We start from the raw sequence: 21,487 nt of genomic DNA, 5'->3' as shown, positions 1-21,487 counted from the left end.
GATCTATATTTCAATCCCAGTTACCCACCTTAGCTCAATACCCCATCATACCCTCAGTCAACAAAATGTATTCATCGGTTTTAGAAACTCCAATTATCTCAGCCTCAACAGACTTTTTTAAAGAATTCCAGATCTTTACTAACCTTTATGTGAAAAAATTCTTCCTGATTTCTCTCCCAAACTGCCTATTTTTAATTTAAAAATGATGTTCTCTCATCTGATTTCCCCCCCCCCCCCCTCCCAATCAGAGGACTTTCAACTCTCCCCTTCTAATCTTTCCTTCCATGGGTCAATGTCGACCACAAAATATATTCATTTTTGTCCTCCAGGCTGAAGTGCTTTGGCGTATTTTCTAGATTAAAAGGTTATGTAAATACAAGTTGTATTTTTCCATTGGCAATATTTAGTGTTTTGTCATAGTCCAGTAATCTAAAAGTTGAATTTATGCATGTTATGAATAAAACATTTAATTGTAATGAAGTAACATTACTTCTGCCGGGAAATCTGCTGGTTGTGGTCATGGGGAATATTCATGCTCAGAATGTCCTTCCTTGATGCTTTAGTGTGGGATGAAATTCCTGAGCCTGAGGCTTACACAGCTGAAGGTGTGGCTGCAAATGGTGGGGTGAAGGTTGCACAATGCAACATTGTAAGATAAGGATTTAAACAGCAGGCTGAACATTTTAAATTGTGTAGCCACTGTAGGACTTCGAGACATTGCGGGTTGACGATGGGTGAGTGGGACCTGGTGTGAGATAGGCTATAGCAGCCGAGTTTTGGGTGAGCTGTGGTTTATAGGAAACTGACATGGAGAGTATTGCATTGTTGAGTCCAGAGCTGACCAAGGCAGGGAATGAGGGCTCCAGCAGCAGATGAGCTGAAGCTGAGATGGGGATGGTTGATGCTACAGAAGCAAAATCAGATGGTCTTGGTGTTGAAGGGATGCTACAGTCGAAAGCACAGCTCAGAGGCAAGATTGTCAGCTCTTCAGCTTAGACGTGATGGCTGAGAGAGGATTACAATTGATGGGGAAGCTTCTACTGAACCCCCACATGGGGGAATGCACATCTGAAATACATCTCCCCGTCCCCCACCCGCACATATACAAATGTATGGAAGTAATCATTTTGCCCCCTCAAGCCTGTTATGCCATTCAATTAAATCATGATGATCTATAACCTTGCTCATAGGGGAGGGGGAGTGTTTGTGCGAGGCTGAATCTTTATTAAAAAAAATAAAAATTTAGAGTACCCAATTCATTTTTTTTCCAATTAAGGGGCAATTTAGCGTGGCCAATCCACCTACCATGCTTATCTTTGGGTTGTGGGGGCGAAACCCACGCGAACATGGGGAGAATGTGCAAACGCCATACGGACAGTGACCCAGGGCCGGGATCGAACCTGGAACTTGGCTCAGTGAGGCATCAGGGCTAACCCACTGCGCCACTGTGCTACCAGTTTTCTTTTAAATAGTTACACTGGAGTTAGACTGATTTTGTTTTTCTCTACTATCAGGATAAAACTGGCAGAACCATCCGAAGTTCGCAATTTAAATCATTTCTGTCAGATGGTTCTCGGCTCAACGCAATTGTCCAGAGGATGTTAGCACTTCTGGGCAATTGCTGGGTAAACCCTTACGTGGGAACTTCTTGGAGGGACTCCCAGCGCATCATTGGGGTACCCCCTAAATGCGACACTGGGAAACCTGGAAGTTAAGGGACATTGTTCCAGCCGGGAGCAGGAGGTCTAGCTAAAAGTGCACAAAAAGGTAAGCACACAATGAACTCCGCAATCAGCAGCAATGTCTGCAGCAACACCACTAATCAGATGATCTCGCTCTCTCAATCTGCCGTTGTCTGATATCCCTTAGTACAAGCCTTTCAATCGCAGCATTAAAATTAAAAATTGACTCAGTACCAGTTGCCATTTGTAGAAGAAGGTTTTATGTGGAAGAGTTTACTAATTTAACTGAAAGAGCTGGGCCCAGCCTTTAGCTGATGTTGCCTAGTTGTAGATTCATCAATCAGTGGAAATAGTTTCTCTCCATCTACCCTATCTGTTTCCTTCAATACATTGAAAACGTACAAGATTCAGGTGCAAATCGATCTAAATTCCTGGGAATATAATCCTGGTTAGTGTAATCTCTCCTCGTAATTTAACTTTCAAAGTCTCGCATCTAGTAAATCTAACCAGCGCTCCCTTCAGGGCCAATATATTCTTCCTTCGATGTAGTGCCCAGAACTGTACACGGTACTGCAAGAGTGATCTAATCGGGGTTTTGTATATCTGTAGCATAGCTATACCATCAGACATACATGATTGTACAGAGGCTAAGAAGACCAGCTCCAGGACAGACAAGTGCTGCCGGTTCCTGATGCTGCCAGGACCTGGACATTGTGATCTAGGAATGACTCACTGATGAAGGGAGCTGAGTACATGTACACAAAATTCAAATAGGGTGAGCCAGTTAGTAGAAAAGAAACATAAACACAAATTAGACTCATTGGGCTGTGCTTCAGTTTGGATTTGTCTGGTTTAACCACACGCACCAACATGCAGGACAAGCTTCCTGTATTCACCACACCTAGATGTCTCAACTGGCTCCATCATTGAGTAGCACAGATGTCAAAGTGGGTAGTTTTGGGGCAGTCAGCCAGCTATGCTGATCCAGCTGGCCTTGTGGTTGATAGGAAACCTTGAGGGTGGGGTGCACCTGGATTCTGCATTGCTGCTACAGGAAGAGACTCCATGTCTGCAACGGTGAAATGAATTCAATAAAAATCTGGAATTTAAAAAGTCTTAACGATGACCATGAAACAGCCATTGTAAAAACCCATCTGATTCAGGAATAATAATCTTTATTAGTGTCACAAGTAGGCTTACATTAACACTGCAATGAAGTTACTGTGAAATTCCTCTAGTTGCCACACTACGGCACCTGTTCAGGTACACCAAGTGAGAATTCAGAATGTCCAATTTACCTAACAAGCACGTCTTTCGGGACTTGTGGGAGGAAACCTATGCAGACATAGGATGAACGTGCAGACTCCGCACAGTGACCCAAGCAGAGAATCAAACCCGGGTCCCTGGTGCTCTGAAGCAACAGTGATAACCACTCTGCTATCGTGCCAGTAATGTCCTTTCGGCAAGGAAATCTGCCGTCCTTTGTGGTCTGGCCTACATGTGACTCAGGATCCACAGCCATGTGCTTGACTCTTATAAGCCCTCTGAAATGGCCTAGCAAACCATTCAGTTCAAATAGCAATTAGGGATGGGCAACAAATGCTGCCCCTGCCAGTCATGCCCACAGCTGAACGAATTAAAAAGATATAGATTTGCAAAATACCTCCAACAATATGTACTTCTGAACCTAAATGTTAGAGGGAATTGTATTCGGTTCGTATTCAAGTTTTGTGCTGATTTGTGGCTGCCTATATAAACAGCTATAGACCGTTCAGCCTCAAGCCTATGTTGGCATTAACTTAGATAATGGAGGGATCACCAGCTGCGGAGGCAGGCTGCGTCCAGGGAAATATTGAAGATCCGGACTGGGGCTGGGGATGTGGTGTCAGAGCCAGGGAAGATAAATTAGGCATTTAGACAGTATTATCTGGGACTTTATGAGGCAGACCCAGGAGGAGAGGAGGGGGACAGTGGGGCAGTTTCTGGACGAGCTGGAATTTCCCCAGGTGGAGGAAGCAAAGAGGCAGGCGTTGGAGGAGCCCCTGGGGCTGAGGAAGGTGCTGGATAGTATCAGGGGTATGAAGTAGGGGAAGGCCCCTGGGCCGGATGGGTACCCGGCGGAATTTTAGAAGGAATTCGCGATGGACCTGGCACAAACATCTGTTGGGGGCGTTTAATGAAGCACTGGAGAAGGGGAAGTTTCCGGAGACGATGACACAGGCAGTAATCACACTAATCCCAAAAAAAGGGAACGATCGGTGGAATGTGGGTCGTATAGACCCCTATCGCTATTGAACACGGATGTGAAAGTATTGGCTAAGTTGTTGTCGGAGAGGATAGAGAATTTTGTCCCGGGGTTGGTGGCAGAATATCAAACAGGCTTCGTGAAGGGCAGGCAGCTCGTGAGTAATATAAGACGGCTGTTGAATGTGGATGAATCCCTCGAGGGCTTTGGTACCGGAGGTGGTGGTGTCCATGGACGTGGAGAAGGCATTTGATCGGGCGGAGTGGTGAAGGTTTGGGTTTGGGCCGAGATTTGTGGCATTGTGCTGTTGCTGTATGTGGCACCAAGGGCGAGGGGAGGATGAATGATATAAGCTCACAAAGCTTTGACATACACAGGGGTATGAGGCAGGGGTGCCCGCTGTCACTGCTGCTGTTTGCGCTGGCCATAGAGCCATTGGCGATGGCTCTCAGTGGGTCGGCAGAGTAGCAGGGGACAGAGGAAGCATCGGGTGTCGCTCTATGCCGATGACCTCTTGCTGTATGTTTTGGATCCGTTGGAGAGTATGGGAAGGAATATGGGCCTATTGGGGAGGTTTGGAGGGTTCTCGGGGTACAAGCTGAATGTAGGGAAAAACGAGGTATTCCCGGTGAATGAGCTGGCACAGCGGGCTAATTTTGGGGGGATGCCATTTACGGTAGCGAGGGATAGGTTTAGGTATTTAGTAATTCAGGTAGCGAGGGAATGGATGGGGCTCCATAAGTGGAACTTAACAAAGCTGGTGGAGGAGGCCAGGGAGGATCTTAAGAGGTGGGATACACTGCACTTAACATTGGCAGGGAGGGTCCAAGTGATGAAAATGAATATTCTGCCGAGGTTCTTGTTTATCTTTCAGGCTCTCCCGATCTTTATACCCAAGACCTTTTTTCAAAAAGTGGACACAATCATCTCCTACTTTGTATGGGCGGGGAAGGTGTCGAGGGTGGGGAAGACGCTGCTACAGAGGCAGAGGCAGCAGATAGCCTTGCCGAACTTGCTTCATTATTATTGGATGCCGAATGTGGACAAGGTGCGGCGGTGGTGGGAAGGAGAAGGGGTAGAGTGGGTTAGAATGGGGGAGGAATCTTGTAAGGGGTCTAGTTTGAGGACTATGGTGACGGCAGCAATAGCTCTGAGTAGGTATTCAGGGAGCCCAGTGGTGCAGTCCACGGTGAAGATATGGAATTAGCTGAGGGAGGCATTTTAGGGTGGAAGGGATGTCGGTGCTAACGCTGCTGTGCGAGAATCATGGGTTTGAGCCGGGGATGGGGGGGGGGGGAAGAAGAGAGATGGATAGTGTATACAGGAGATGGAGGCAAAGTGGAGCTGATTGAGGGTGAGGTATTTGGAGGAAGGGGTTGTCAGTCTGGCGAAGCTAAGGGAGAGGGTAGAGCTGCCGAGGGGTGGCGAGTTCAGGTATCTACAGGTATCTACTTTGCACGAAAGGTCTGGAAGGGGTTCCCGAGATGGCCGGGATACATTCTGCTGCTTCAGGATTTGGAAGGGGAGGGAAGAATTGGGAATATATATACAAGTGGCTGGGGGAACGGAGGTGAGCGGGTGGTGAAGATCAAGGAGAAATGGAAAGCGGAGTGGGAATGGAGATCAACTGGGGAGTATGGAGTGAGGCACTGCGAAGGGGAAACAGGACCTCCTCTTGTGCAAGGATGAGCCTGATACAGTTTAAGATGGGCGAGAATGAGTGGGTTCTTTCAGGGGGTAGTAGATGAGTGTGAGAGGTGTACGTGGGGGCCAGCGAATCACACGCACATGTTTTGGGGTTGCGAAAAATTGGGAAGATTCTGGGCGGGAGTGTTTACGGTCTTAGCCAGGATAGTGGAGGAGGAGGTTGGCCCGGACCCTTCGGTGGCGATATTTGGGGTTTCGGAGAAGCCGAGCTCATGGAGAGGAGGAAGGCCGATGTCATGGTCTTCGCCTCTCTGATTGCACGGTGACCAATTTTGCTGGAGTGGCGGTCGGCATTGTGCTGCCCTATGTTTTTGTTTTAGATCAACCTTCATTCTCCTATGTACATGGCAACACAACGACCTGCCAACCCAGGGATTGCAGGACAAGGTGGTGTCGAAAACAGGGGTGGCTGAGGGTAGAGTGTCGGAGATCTACAATGAGTCAAGCACAAGTGGGAGAAAGAGCTGGGGAGGGAGTTGGAGGATGTGCTGTGGGGAGAAGCTTTGAGGAGAGTGAACGCATCCTCTTTGTGTGCGAGGCTTAGCCTTACTCAATTCAAGTCAGTTCACAGGGCACGTATGACGGTGCCCAGGATGAACAGGTTTTTTGAGGGGGTGGAGGATAGGTGTGGGCGGTGCGCAGGTAGTTAGCACTGCTGCCTCATGGCGCCGAGGACCCGGGTTCGATCCCGACCCTGGGTCAATATCCCTGTGGAGTTTGCACATTCTCCCCGTGTTTGCACTCAAAGATGTGCAGGTTAGGTGGATTGGCCACACTAAATTGGCCCTTAATTGGAAAAAAATAAATTGGGTACTTTAAATTTAAAAAACTTAGATAATGACTGATCTGTGACCTAACTCTATTACTCACTTTGCTATTTTTAACCAACAAAAATCTATCATTCTCACTCATGAAGGGTCCAATTAACCCTTCCACAGCTTTTGGGGGAAAAAGTTGCAGATTTCCAGTACTCTCTGAAGAAAAGCTTCCTGATTTACTCCTAAACGACCTGGTTCTAATTTTAAGAGTACGCCTCCATTGTTCTGGAGTCTACCAGAATTTCTTGGCCATATTTTTCACTACCCCAGGATCTGCACATAACCACATCAGCAGAGTCAATGACTCAGGCTGTGTTTTGTAAAGCAACACTTCAAGGAGCTATGCCGGCTGTTGCTTATTGATTTGCACCCAACATCTGGAATGGGGATTGTAGTAATCCACGGGAGGCAGGAGTTCCGTCACCACACCAATATTTATTTACAATAACGATATTACAGGAGCAGCTACAAACAGTGCTGCTAGCAGTCCAGTCAACTTAAGACTGGCTCACAAAGCCTACACAGGTGATTATATGGGCCCCCTCAATGAGCTATCATTGAGGGAGCTCATACTCCAATTGGCCAACCAATAAAGCCAATTGGAGTTTATTACACCCCCCCCCCCCCCCAAGGTCTGAGGAATTCCTGCCAGCTGGCATTCCTCTGAGCTTCTTCCTGCTCCTCTGTCTGGGTCTGTCACCTCTGTGTCGTCCGCCGGGTCGTTCTCCAAACTGGGCGGGGTGTACCTTATAGGTGCCCGTCTTTTCCTTGACGACCTCCTTGGAAGTTGTTCTTCCTTCTCGGGGAGAGGTGTAGCGGCGGCCTCGTCGAGTGTGTCCATCTCCGACTCTGATGACTGGATGACGGGGTCTGGAGAAATTGCTCAGGGCTGGGGTGTGGGTATCCTTTCCGTCTGGGCTATCCCAGCTTGAGGCGGTCCTGCTTCGCCTGCCTCCAGGTGTGGTTCCGCTGCCCTTATTTGGTCTAGGTGTTTCTTCAGCACCTTACCTCCTATTGAAACCTCATAGGATATGGGCCCTGTTTGGGACTCTACCGTGCTTTGACCCACGTTGGTCCATTCCCATAATTCTTGACCCAAACCGGTGCCCCCACCTGGAAATTTCTCTGCTGCCGACTATTATCATGCCCCCTGCGTTGGGCCTCCTGTTGTTCCTCCACTTTCCCCGTTAAATTTGGGAAAAGGAGACTCAGCCTCGTTCGCAGCCGCCTTCCCATTAAGAGTTCAGCTGGCGGTATGCCCGTTGTGGAATGCGGTGTGGTCCTGTAATCAAACAGCCAGCGGAAGAGCTTTGTGTCTATTGACACTGCCGGCTGCTTCTTGAGTCCCGCTTTAAGTGTCTGGACCGCTCTCTCTGCCAGGCCGTTGGTCGCTGGATGGTAAGGGGCCGTTTTGATGTGACGGACTCCGTTTTCCTTCAGGAATTTTCCAAATTCCCCACTTGTGAATGCCGTTCCGTTGTCCGACATCAATACCTCCGGCAGCCCATGTGTTGCAAACGAGGCCCTGAGCTTTTCAATTGTCGATGCTGTGCTTGCCGTGTTTACCCGGTGGACGTCCAACCATTTGGAGTGGGCGTCCACTATCACCAAAAACATTGAGCCCATGAAAGGGCCGGCGTGGTCAATATGCAGGCGGGTCCACGGTCTGCCTGGCCATTCCCACGGGTGCAATGGCGCCGCTGGTGGCACTCTTTTCCCCTGTTTGCACTCCTGGCACCGACATATCAAGGCTACTATGTCTGTGTCCAAACCTGGCCACCAAACGTAGCTTCGAGCTAGCATCTTCATTTTAGACATCACTGGGTGTCCGTGATGTAACTCAATTAAGATTGCCTGACGGCCCTGAGCTGGGACAATTACCCGGGCTCCCCATAATAGGATACCGTCTTCTACGGTTATTTGGTCCCTCCTGCTCCAGTATGGGTGCATCTGGGGCTCCACTGGTCTTTCCAGTTCCCCTGTTAGCAGTAAATGCTTCATCTTGGCTAAAACTGGGTCTTTTTGCATCCACCACCGAATACGTTGTGCGTCTACTGGTAGGGTGTTCAAAAAATTTAGAGTCATTACTGTCTCCTCTACTTTTGGTATTTGCGGCGGAGTGTCCGGGAGGGGAAGTCTGCTCAAAGCATCTGCATGTGCTACTCGCGTTCCCGGTCTGTGCTCCAGAACATATCTATATGCCGCTAGTAGCAACGCCCAGCGTTGGATTCTAGCTGATGCAATCGGGGGTATTGACTTGTCTTCTTTTAATAACCCTAATAACGGCTTATGGTCAGTCACTAGGGTGAATTTCCGCCCGTACAGATATTGGTGAAATTTTTTTATTGCGAATATCACCACCAGTCCTTCCTTCTCGATTTGGGCGTACTTCCTCTCAGCCATCGCCAAGGTCCTCGAAGCACAGGCTTTTGGCCGTTCTTCCCCATTCCTTCCTCTATGGGCTAAGACGGCTCCTACCCCATAGGGGGATGCATCACAAGTGACCACCAACTCCTTCCTTGGGTCATAATGCTCTAGGACATTTTCGGATGACAGCTGTTCCTTAATGTCCCTAAATGCTCGGTTTTGGCGGGTGGACCATTTCCATTCTTGCCCCTTTTTTAGTAGCTGCTGGAGGGGTTCTAGGATGGACGCCCTATTTTCAATAAATTTTCCATAATAGGTTACCAACCCGAGAAATGATCGTAACTCCTGGACCGTGGTGGGAGCTGGGGCTTCTTTTATTGCCCTTACTCTGTCTTCTAATGGATGTAAGCCTGACTCGTCTACTTTATATCCCAGGTACGTCACTTGTGGGGCCAGAAAAACACATTTTTCCCTTTTTAGCCGTACGCCTGCCTTTGCGAAATGCCTGAGCACTTCCTCCGGGTTCCTTAAGTGTTCCCTGTTTGTCCTACCCGTGATTAAGACATCGTCCAAATAAATCGCCACCTGCGGTAGTCCCTGCAGAATATTTTCCATCGACGCTGGAATATAGCGCAGGCTGATGACACTCCAAAAGGTAGCCTAGTATAACGAAAAAGGACCTTCAGGGTGTTGATAGTAGCGAACTTCTGGGAGCCCTTGTCCAGTTTTAACTGCAGGTAGGAGTGGCTCATGTCTAGTTTCATGAACAAAAGCCCACCTGCCAATTTGGCATATAGGTCGTCTATTTTCAGGATTGGGTATTTGTCCAGCAGTGCGTATTTGTTTACTGTCTGTTTGAAATCTCCACAGACGTATCGAGCCGTCTGGCTTCAAAATTGGTACCACCGGCGCTGCCCATTCCGAGAATTGTATTGGTCTGATAATGCCGTCGCGCCGTAACCTTTCTATTTCGTCATCTACTTTCTTCCTTGATGCAAAAGGTACTGGCCTGGCCTTACAAAATTTCGGAAGGGCTTCTGGGTCCACGTGCAAAGTTGCTTTGGCGCCTATGATTTCCCCCAAACCTTGCTGGAAGACCTCCGGGTATTTTTGGAGTACTCCACTCAACTGCCCGCTTCCACTCTGGAAAATTTTCATCCAATCTAATTTAAGATCTTTCAGCCAGTTCCGTCCAATTAAGCTCGGTCCGGAGCCCTCTACTATTATCAACGGTAATCTGAGCAATTGTTTTTCATATTTCACAGGTACATGAGTCGTGCCTAGAACTTCCAGGGGTTCCCCCGTGTAGGTTTTAAGTTTTGTCGATGTTTTTGTTAGGGTTAGTGGCTGGAGTCCATCTTTGACTTTTCTAAATGCTGCCACTCCCATTACTGATACGGCCGCACCCGTGTCTATTTCCATTATTGTCGGCCACCCGTTCACCCGTGGGGTAATCCTAATGGGTTCTGCTTTCTTCGTTGTAATATTATATAATTGTTCCCCTTCGGAGGAGGATGGGGCGTCTAGGTTGTGTACTTCCCTGCATCCCCACCTGCTATTCCTCTTTTGCCACCTCCTTCTAGGGTTTCTGTCGTTGTTACCCCACTCTGTCTGGTGCCAGAAACGGTCCTTCTCTGTTGGGGGAGCCTCAGCCGGTACTTCCCTCTGTCTCCAGTTAGTCCTGGCAGACTTGGGGGCAGTTCTTGACATGACAGTGGCCCGGATGAGCAGATTCTCTGGAGCGGAGGACAAGTGTGCAAAATGTCCAGGAGGGACAGCGAACCATGTCCACATGTTCTGGACATGTCCAAATCTTCGGGGATTTTGGCAGGCGTTTGCAGATTTCATGTCCACGGTGTTAAGAACAAGGGTGGTGCTGAGTCCAGAGGTGGCGATTTTCAGGGTGTCAGAAGACCCGGAAATCCAGGAAGAGAAAGAGGCAGATGTTCTGGCCTTGCTTCCCTGGTAGCCCAGAGACGGATACTATTAGCTTGGAGAGACTCAAAGCCCTCAAAGTCGGAGAACTGGCTATCGGACATGGCGAGCTTTCTCTGTTTGGAGAAAATCAAGTTCGCTTAGAGAGGGTCACTGTTAGGGTTCACCCGGAGGTGGCAACCGTTCATTGACTTCTTTGCGGAAAATTATTTGTCAGCAGATGGGGTGGGTAGTTTAGATTAGAGTAGGGAGTAACTATGTTTGTGGTTTCATGTATATTGTTTATTTTGTCGCTGTTACTGTACCAAAAATACCTCAATAAAATGTTTATTAAAAATAAGGTTACCAGGGTAGATGGGAATGTAGAATTAGAAACACCGATCAGTCATGATCTTCTTGAATGGTAGAGTAGGGGCCGAATGGCCAACTTATGTTTCTATTTTGTATGGACCGATGAACTAACCCCGCCTCCACATAACACTCCTTCTACACTACCCCTTCCTGACATTAACACCCTGCCCTTTTATCAGTGAAGCTCTGCTTGCAGACATGTATCCCTGTTTGCAGCGTCCACAGAGCAGACCAGCGCAATCATACGCCCACGTCAGGCTCTCGAAAGATAGTGACGGCCCCGAACCGCACCCCGCTCGCCAAACTGGAGGAAAACGAAAGTGGAAAATATCGGAAGCCGAGAATCGAAACTCGGTTTCCAGAGGAGCGGCGAGGCAGATTGTGTTTAACTGCGACCCAGCCGGCTCCAGTGAGGAAGACTGACTGACATTCCGAGTGCGAACATTAACCGTAAGTTGATGTATTTTCAGATCTCCATTGGAAACTGCAGAATATTCTTAGTTGCATAATGACTATTTACAGTGGCCTGTACTTGTGGGTAATGCACCTTGACCAATTGAGGGAGGGGGAGAGAAGAATCTATACCTAATCTATAAAACTGCTGCAGCGAAAAGGTAAACTGTATATTCTATCAGTTAGTAATGAATAGTGAGGGTGATTGAGTGCCAGCCCTGGCTCTCTCATGTCTCCAATCAGTGGCTGTGGATTCAACCCTCCTTCTGGACTGGAACGCAGCATTGCAGAGACAGGAGTGCAATATTAAAGCTGACGCTCTGCTGTCAGACCTGCTGTGTTTCAGATGAGACAAAGTTGAAGAACCGGGAGACTTGCAATTATATAGTGCCTCTCATGGTCCTTCGAAGTCCCAAAGGGCTTTGCACCTTTTGATGTGATGTTACATATAAACAGGAGTAGGCCCCATAGCACTCTGGCATGTTCTGGCATTCAATGAGATTTACATATTACATAGAATTTACAGTTTGTGACACTTAGCACCACAGTCGTAGAATCATAGAATTTACAGTGCAGAAGGAGGCCATTCGGCCCATCGAGTCTGCACCGGCTCCTGGAAAGAGCACCCCACCCAAGGTTAACACCTCCACCCCACCCCCATAACCCAGTAACCCCACCCAACACTAAGGGCAATTTTGAACACTAAGGGCAATTTATCATGGCCAGTCCACCTAACCTGCACATCTTTGGACTGTGGGAGGAAACCGGAGCACCCGGAGGAAACCCACGCACACACGGGGAGGATGTGCAGACTCCGCACAGACAGTGACCCAAGCCAGAATCGAACCTGGGACCCTGGAGCTGTGAAGCGATTGTGCTATCCACAATGCTACCGTGCTGCCCATAAACTGACCAGCACCCTAAACAACCCTAAGTCCATGTATAACTCTAACTCCACAGAGTCACGAACTGTACCAACTGTGGATAAAGTGTCACAAACTGCACCTACTGTGGGCACGGTAGCACAGTTATTATCACAGTTGCTTCACAGCTCCAGGGTCTCAGATTTGATTTGCGGCTTGAGTCACTATCTGTGCAGAGTCAGCACTTTCTCCCCCTGTCTGCATGAGTTTCCTCCGTGTGCTCCGGAGGAAAGGTTAGGTGGGGTTACTGGGTTATGGGGATAGGGTGGAGGCATGGGCTTAATTAGGGTGCCCCTTCCAAGGGCCAGTGCAGACTCGATTTGCTGAATGGCCTCCTTCTGCGCTCTAAATTCTATGATTCTACGACTGTGGCGCTAAGTGTCACAAACTGCACCGACTGTGGGTAAATTGTCACAAACTGCACCGACTGTGGGTAAATTGTCACAAACTGCACCGACTGTGGGTAAATTGTCACAAACTGCACCGACTGTGGGTAAATTGTCACAAACTGCACCGACTGTGGGTAAATTGTCACAAACTGCACCGACAGTGGGTAAATTGTCACAAACAGCACCGACTGTGGGTAAATTGTCACAAACTGCACCGACTGTGGGTAAATTGTCACAAACTGCACCGACTGTGGGTAAATTGTCACAAACTGCACCGACTGTGGGTAAATTGTCACAAACTGCACTGACTGTGGGTAAATTGTCACAAACTGCACCGACTGTGGGTAAATTGTCACAAACTGCACCGACTGTGGGTAAATTGTCACAAACTGCACCGACTGTGGGTAAATTGTCACAAACTGCACCGACTGTGGGTAAATTGTCACAAACTGCACCGACTGTGGGTAAATTGTCACAAACTGCACCGACTGTGGGTAAATTGTCACAAACTGCACCGACTGTGGGTAAATTGTCACAAACTGCACCGACAGTGGGTAAATTGTCACAAACTGCACTGACTGTGTAAATTGTCACAAACTGCACCGACTGTGGGTAAATTGTCACAAACTGCACTGACTGTGGGTAAATTGTCACAAACTGCACCGACTGTGGGTAAATTATCACAAACTGCACTGACTGTGGGTAAATTGTCACAAACTGCACCGACAGTGGGTAAATTGTCACAAACTGCACCGACTGTGGGTAAATTGTCACAAACTGCACCGACTTTGGGTAAATTGTCACAAACTGCACCGACTTTGGGTAAATTGTCACAAACTGCACCGACTGTGGGTAAATTGTCACAAACAGCACCGACTGTGGGTAAATTGTCACAAACTGCAACGACTGGGTAAATTGTCACAAACTGCACCGACTGTGGGTAAATTGTCACAAACTGCACCGACTGTGGGTAAATTGTCACAAACTGCACCGACTGGGTAAATTGTCACAAACTGCACCGACTGTGGGTAAATTGTCACAAACTGCACCGACTGGGTAAATTGTCACAAACTGCACCGACTGTGGGTAAATTGTCACAAACAGCACCGACTGTGGGTAAATTGTCACAAACTGCACCGACTGTGGGTAAATTGTCACAAACTGCACCGACTGGGTAAATTGTCACACACTGCACCGACTGTGGGTAAATTGTCACAAACTGCACGGACTGTGGGTAAAGTGTCACAAACTGCACCGACTGTGGGTAAATTGTCACAAACTGCACCGACAGTAGGTAAATTGTCACAAACTGCACCGACAGTGGGTAAATTGTCACAAACTGCACCGACAGTGGGTAAATTGTCACAAACTGCACCGACTGTGGGTAAATTGTCACAAACTGCACCGACTGGGTAAATTGTCACAAACTGCACCGACTGTGGGTAAATTGTCACAAACTGCACCGACTGGGTAAATTGTCACAAACTGCACCGACTGTGGGTAAATTGTCACAAACTACACCGACTATGGATAAATTGCCGCAGATCATCACAAACTACACTGACTAGTGCGAAGTGACACAAACCACACTGACTGGGAAAAAAAATTGACAGATCTAGGACACTTGCAACCCTGTATTCAATTTAAATTCTTTCCACTCATGCAGTATAAACAGTAAAATGAAAAACGGGGCCATTTGAACCATTTTGAGGATGCTATCGGGAAACCAGGACTGTGCGACAAATCAGGGTCGTCTGGTCAACCCCATCGATATACCCACTTTTGTCTCCTATTCCTTAATGCTTTGACAAAAGGTCGTATGGACCCGAATCGTTCGCTCTTTTCTCTCCCTACAGATGCTGCCAGACCTGCTGAGATTTTCCAGCATTTTCTCTTTTGGTTTCAGATTCCAGCATCCACAGTAATTTGCTTTTATCCCTGAATGCTCTGTTTGGCAAAAATTTATCAATCCCAAATTTAAAATTAACAAATGATCTCGCATCAATTACCATTTTCTGAATAAAATTCCAACATCTACAACCCGTTTATAGTGTTCTACAGTGTTACCTAATTTCACTACTGGCTCTTTAGTCTGTAACCCCTTGTCCAGCAGGCACTTTGCACACAGCAGTGTCCCACAATAGTAATGTGATCAGACCAGATAAACGGTTTGATATTTTTGGTTGAGGGCTAAATATTGGCCTGGATACTGGAGAGTATTTTCATCCCCTTCTTCAAATAATGCAATCTTTCATGGGAATATTTCATATTTGATGAACTTGTTGGAATTTTTTGCGGATGTTACTAACATAATTGATATGGATTTGATATATACTTGGATTTTTAGAAGGTTTTTGATAAAGACCCTAACAGGAGGCTGATTAGCAAAATAATGAGATTAGAGACAATATTCTGGCAAGGATTGTCCAGCTGCAGAAAACAGAGTAGAAATAAATGGGTCGTTCCCGCTTTGGTTCACCAGACTTGTTTTGGTGATGGCAGGACTGTTTTATGAAGAGAGACTGGGCAAACTGGGCTTGTATTCTCCTATATCCACCTGAGAGGCTATATGGATACCCTCTTTAATGGATCATGTAAAAGGCAGCACCTCTGACAATACAGCACACACTGCGTGTGTTAACCTGGATGATATGCTCAAGTCACAAGATGTGGGTTGAACTCACAAACTCTGGAATCTGGAGTCGTGAACACCGCCCAGTCCATCCCACGAACCTACCTCCCATCCATTGACTCCATCTACACCTCCCGCTGCCTGGGGAAAGCAGGCAGCATAATCAAAGACCCCTCCCACCCGGCTTACTCACTCTTCCAACTTCTTCCATCGGGCAGGAGATACAAAAGTCTGAGAACGCGCACAAACAGACTCAAAAACAGCTTCTTCCCCGCTGTTACCAGGGTCCAAAATGACCCTCTTATGGACTGACCTTATTAACACTACACCCTGTATGCTTCACCCAATGCCAGTGTTTATGTAATTACATTGTGTAACTTGTGTTGCCCTATTATGCATTTTTAAAAATTTCCTTTTCTCTTCAGATACTTTTTACGGTACCTCAGTACACGTGGCAATAAACAAAATCCAATCCAATCTGATCTTTAACTCTGGGTTTATGCTGCAAGTCTAGAGTCTGCTTTTCTCTGAAGTCAGGTCAAGGAAATTACCTTGTACGGGGTGCTAGGTTGTGGTGTGAACGCATCTGAAGGAGAATTGCCCAAGAACTGGACCCAATTTCCAACTTGGGACCTCTCCATTTTTCCTGTGCATAACACAAAGGCACACTCTCACAAATAAGCATGGGTTTCCCATGACCTCTCACGGACAGTAATTGGAGAAGTATTGTTCCCAGTTGCATTAGATTGATTGCTATCAATTTTTGAGGGGGATTGAGGGTAGCAGGTTGGGAGGTGGTTTAGAGTTGGATGAAAGGGTTGATCAGACAACATTGGATCAAGCACCTGTTCCACATTTTTCTCTCACTTCTCCCACATTCCTCCCACATTCCCCGTTGAAGTCTTCTGAAGGTCCAATCACTTGCAATAAAATTTCTCCCATTTGTATTTATGAGAAAAATAAAGTGTCTTGGACTCAGAGAAATCATCCTAATATCCACATTTTCCTTGGCCTATCGCAGTGTTGTCCAGTGTCCTTTGCCACTTGACACTCTGGGTGAATTGGCCACAGACCTGGTGATCTGATACTGTCCATTTTTAGAGCCTTGTGATAGTGAGTTGTGTTTTTTTTTTATAAATTTAGATTACCCAATTATTTTTTCCAATTAAGGGGCAATTTAGCGTGGCCAATCCACCTACTCTGCACATTTTTGGGTTGTGGGGGCGAAACCCACGCTGACACGGGGAGAATGTGCAAACTCCACACGACAGTGACCCAGAGCCGGGATTGAACCTGGGACCTCAGCGCCGTGAGGCGGTTGTGCTAACCACTAGGCTGCCCTATAGTGAGTTGTGTTAAAGTTGCAGCATTAGGTATGTGTTATAACCCCAATGGAGGCCCTGGGGTCACGACAATACAATTTCCCATGATCTGCCCTTTGAAGGGAGCAGGGATTCCCCTTAACAGGGAGAGCCCCAACTCATATAGAAACCCCGGCCTGGGTGCAGGTTGGGGAAGGAGACTCTTAGGGGAGTGGAGGATTTTGGATTTGTATCGCAATAAACTTTGTTAATTTCTACCGATTGTCAACAGTATGAATATGGGTGTCTCTCACTAGTCCGCTAAACTTCATCCGTCCCTAATGAGCAATGAAGAATCAACCACATTGATGTTAGACAGGAGTCGCATGTCAGTCAGACAGCGACTATGTTTATGAGAATATGGTTCAGTTGTCAAGTTTCTCGCAACCTGTAAACTGAAAGGATATTTTGCCGCCTTTGTCTGTTCTCTCTGGGTGTCTCTAAAAAACAATACGTTTAGGACCATTCTATGAAACATGTGAAAGCTGGCCTTCCATCCCTGTCAGGTTATGATCGAAATGTTCTTGGGAATGTAGTGACACAGGGAATGCGAACTGAAGGACTTGGTTTTGTTAAGCTGGTAGTTGGCTGTTTTTACAAAACAGTTGAGGTGCATAAGTGACGGGCAGTGCCCATCATGGCTGTCAATGAGGATGGAAATGTGCAATTCTGTCGAACAGAGACAGTGCAGCAACATCCAAATATGTCCATCCTTCATCTTAATAGATTAGTTGAAACAGGCAATTGAAAGGAATAGGGTGTTGCAGGCAGAAAAGGAAAAATGACAGGAGGCTGCCCATCAGTCCAAGGTGTTTTGTTCAGAAATGGCAGGGGACAGAGTATAAACAAAGCTAGAGGTGGAGCACAGAAATCAATAGCTAGAGATTCGACAATTCTTTCCCCTTCTTCTATGGGTGTTGGTGGGGGAGGCAATCTGGGGACTGAGGGCCTCTCTGCTGGGGGGGGGGATTTGGGGCCGATTTGCAGTGAGGAGGTGGGGGTGGGGGTGGGGCCTTGGATGGCCTCGACCACTGGGGTGGTGGACCACACGGTGGGCCAATGGGCACCCCTCAGCACACTCTGTGGTCCACCATGCCAGGGCCATGATTGTAGAGACTACAAGTGGTTCCCGGCTGTTGTGACCGGAGAATCGTGGGAGGGCAGAGCATAGGGTGCTGGGCCCGCTAAATAGATGCAAATGGGTTTATTTAAATGCTCTCACTGGCGTGTGGTGTGAAATTCAGTCCCGTCGCCAGCAGGTTTTAGAGCATGGCATTTGGCGCCGATGTAGAGTTTCCCCCGACGCCCGATTCAGCGTCCTACCGGGGAACACATTCCGTGCATCAGTGGGATGGAGAAACCTGCCCAATGTCTGCAATCATTTCAGTAAGGCAGTTCAGAGAGATATCTTGAGTTTGAGCTAGCTTAAAAGCTTTCAGTGAATCCTAAAGGGTTGTAAAATCCATTTCTTCCATCAAGCCAAAGAAGTAATTTTAAATGAGGGCTACTTAACCTAAATAATTGTTAGCGGACATCCAACACTATGTTACATTGTCATGGATATTGGTGAAGTTTAGGGTGGTTCTCTGGTTTCAATTTATCTGGTGTTTGCTGTGAATTTTAGTCGCAGCTTAGATCTCAGGTGTGCAATTTGCAGCTCATGGAGAGAAGATAGCCAATGTACGGTAGGCTTGCAATTTAAGCAGAGAGAAAGCTAACTCCGTCATTCATTGCAAGGAGTATGGGTGAGACTCAATCTCAGTTTGAATTATCTGAGTGAACAGAAGCTCAACAATTGCATAGTTTGAAGCTAGTTGAAGGCTCTACAGTGCTCCTCTCAGATTCTCATGGTAAAACAAACCAATCAGCAGAATTAGCTGAGAAGTATTGAGAAGGCAACCAGAACAAGGGGCTGAGGCATCCACCGGTAGTAAATGAAAATCTGATCTCTGATAATAATTGGAATTAGTGACGTTCCAGAGGGGCAGACCTCTTGGGGGAAGTACGAAATACAACTGAGTGCATAACACACTTAGCTATAGACCATATTAATAAGTTAATAGTCTTTTATTTAAGCTTATTATATGTAATCTTTCCCCCCCACCTTAAATGTGGAATCTTGTGGCGTAGTTGCATTGGTTAAAATATGGTGTTTTGATTTCTCTTTAAATGTTGACAGTCTCGAATCTATCGTAACAAAATATTCTTTATTATCTCTTTATATCTTCTATGCTTTAAATTGAGAATTTTCATACTTGCAGCCCCTGGAAGAAATGACGACTCCAGGATCTACTTTACCCCACACAGATGTGGAGCAACTGAAGTTGTTTGCAAATAAAATTGGTGATTCTTTGATCTGGGAAAACAAACAGGATGGACCCTCTCACAACCCCGTGTAAGTAGTTTAAAGATATATTTCTTTGACCTTGTCATCCAAAACTGGGTTACTCAACACTAAGATATACTCCATGGCCTCACTTCCTCATATCGCAGTAACCTCCTCCATCTCCCCAGCCTGTCCCGATCACTCCACTCTTCAATTCTGGCCTCTTGTGGATGCCCCATGTCTTCAGCTGCCAATCGTTGGAATTCTCACCCTAAACCTCTCTTGTTCTTTAAGACAATTCTTCAAATCTATCTCTTTGACCAAGCTTTGGTCAGCGCTGCTAACATTTCCTGATGTAACGGGGTGTCAGATGTTGTCTGATAACACTCTCATGACATTTTGGGATGTTTAACTCCATTAAAGGTACTGTATGAATACAAGTTATTTTTGAATGTGTCTTGTAAACGTCTCTTCGAAGGCCAGTATCTGTCAGTGCTAAGGTTTGGAGCTTTCAGATAGTCAGGGACATTATGCATGCTATTGTTGGAATTGGGCATTCTGTATGCGGTATGACCAATTTGTGAGATGCAGCAGCAAACCTTGCTTGCCAATTGTGCTGGGCATGGCAGAAGGTGAGAATGTTCATAACCTAGTAATCCTGCAAATGTAAGTTCAAGTCTCTCTTCGTGGACAGATTGAGAATTTAAATTCAGTCTTTAGAAAGTTGGGATCAGTAAACATGGCCATAAAGCTGGACTTTTCTGTAAAAATCCAACATTCACTGATATCCTTCAGGGAGAGAAATAAGATCTACCTACAAGGTTTGGCTTATAACTAACTCCAGCCCCACATCGATATGACTGACTCTTGATTACCTCCAGAAGTGGCTGAGCAAGGCACTCTGTTGTATCGAAATTATAAAGATTGCAAAGAATCTTCACAAGGTCAGGCAAACACCATCACCGTGTGGACTGTAGCAGTTCAAGAAGACCCAAAAACACCTTCTCAAGGGCAGCAAGGGAGGAGCAATAAATGCTAGCTTTCCAAAATGGATAAATCACAAAAAGGAACTCAGTCCTTATTTACCAATTGCTCTGAGCAATCAGCCAGATCCAGGGCAAGTCCATGGTTCCAGGGAATGGGTGAGTGCACCAGAAGATTAACAGTGACTCTTTTCTCAAATGACACATTGGAAAGCCAGGAAGAAACTCATCATACTCTAGGATGTTTTTGATGCCATCTACTATCCTAGTAGATGTATGATACAAAAATTGTGGAGCTGTTGACTAATTGTAACAATCAATCTTTTATCAATTAGGCAATAACAGACATGAGATGAGGAAGTCCTCAGTGGTCCGAAGTCCTCTGTTACTCCCAACCATGAACTGCATGTCATGTCTTAAATTACTCACCATATCCAAAATGTCAATTGTAAAATAATAAATCACAAACTGTATTTATTGTAAGATGTAATTTTTTTCCAGAACCAAAATGAATCAGTAGCTAACCAAGTGGGACAGTTTCAAACTGTCCAAAAACTGAAGACAAAATCAAGGGGTTGTTGAAATTCTTGGCCTTAATTTCTGGAGGTTTTAAAAAAAACTTTGGACTTTGTTTATAACATGGCCACTTAAACCTCAATAAATTTTCAAGCAAAGCACCATACTGAGAACCCAGGAATACAGATTTGCCTTAGATTCCCATTGATCTTGGCAAACTTGTGGTGATATGCCTATGGGTTATATCATAGTTGGAAGGTGTGCTACCTCCAACCAGCAGGTGGTGGCACAGACTAACCATGTGATCTCGAGATTAAGATCATGTGAGCTGTGACTCCAACATAAAGTGAGACACAGTTCCAGAGGAGCAGTTAGCAGACTCCATGATAACATGCTCTGTATGAGAATGCTATCTTACCAAATGAGACTCAATAAAAGATTCTGGTTTGGGCAAGTCAGTGTTTTGTGGATTCCTTCGTGAAGTACAAAGGACCAAACACAACATGGTACCATGAGTGCTGAAGATTTAAAGATTGCGACGGCAGTGAGAACATTAGGCATTCGGCTTGAAGACTGGTCTGGTGAACTGAAATCTGAGGCAATCCAACATGTAAAAAAATGCTGAAGAGACGAGCTGAGGGCTCCCCACCAGCTTCAGATGTCTATTAACATAGGTGAGAATCAGCGGCTGTTCAAACAGCAGTTCGACTTTATGTGGCGGCCGTGGGTCTACAGGCCCAGCCTGATGAAAGCTGAATCGTGTTGCTACTAACAGTGGCAGGTCCCCAAGCACTTGAAC

At 46.5% G+C, this 21,487-nt stretch overlaps 1 protein-coding gene across 1 annotated transcript in view; it reads left to right on the top strand.

The window, feature by feature from the left end:
• Positions 1–11,304: 11,304 nt before the first annotated feature.
• Positions 11,305–21,487, top strand: part of eif2ak2 (eukaryotic translation initiation factor 2-alpha kinase 2) — a 122,993-nt gene continuing 112,810 nt past the window's right edge. The window contains exons 1-2 of the mRNA XM_038800574.1: positions 11,305–11,555; positions 19,125–19,258. Of these exons, the coding sequence (XP_038656502.1) occupies positions 19,137–19,258 (122 nt within the window). The 5' untranslated portion in view covers positions 11,305–11,555; positions 19,125–19,136. The remainder of the gene's footprint in view (positions 11,556–19,124; positions 19,259–21,487) is intronic.

The sequence above is a fragment of the Scyliorhinus canicula genome, chromosome 6 (assembly GCF_902713615.1).
Source record: "Scyliorhinus canicula chromosome 6, sScyCan1.1, whole genome shotgun sequence".
In the NCBI taxonomy this organism is placed as follows: Eukaryota; Metazoa; Chordata; class Chondrichthyes; order Carcharhiniformes; family Scyliorhinidae; genus Scyliorhinus; species Scyliorhinus canicula.
Note: the sequence above shows the minus strand (reverse complement) of the source record. Positions and strands in the feature narration are given on the sequence as shown.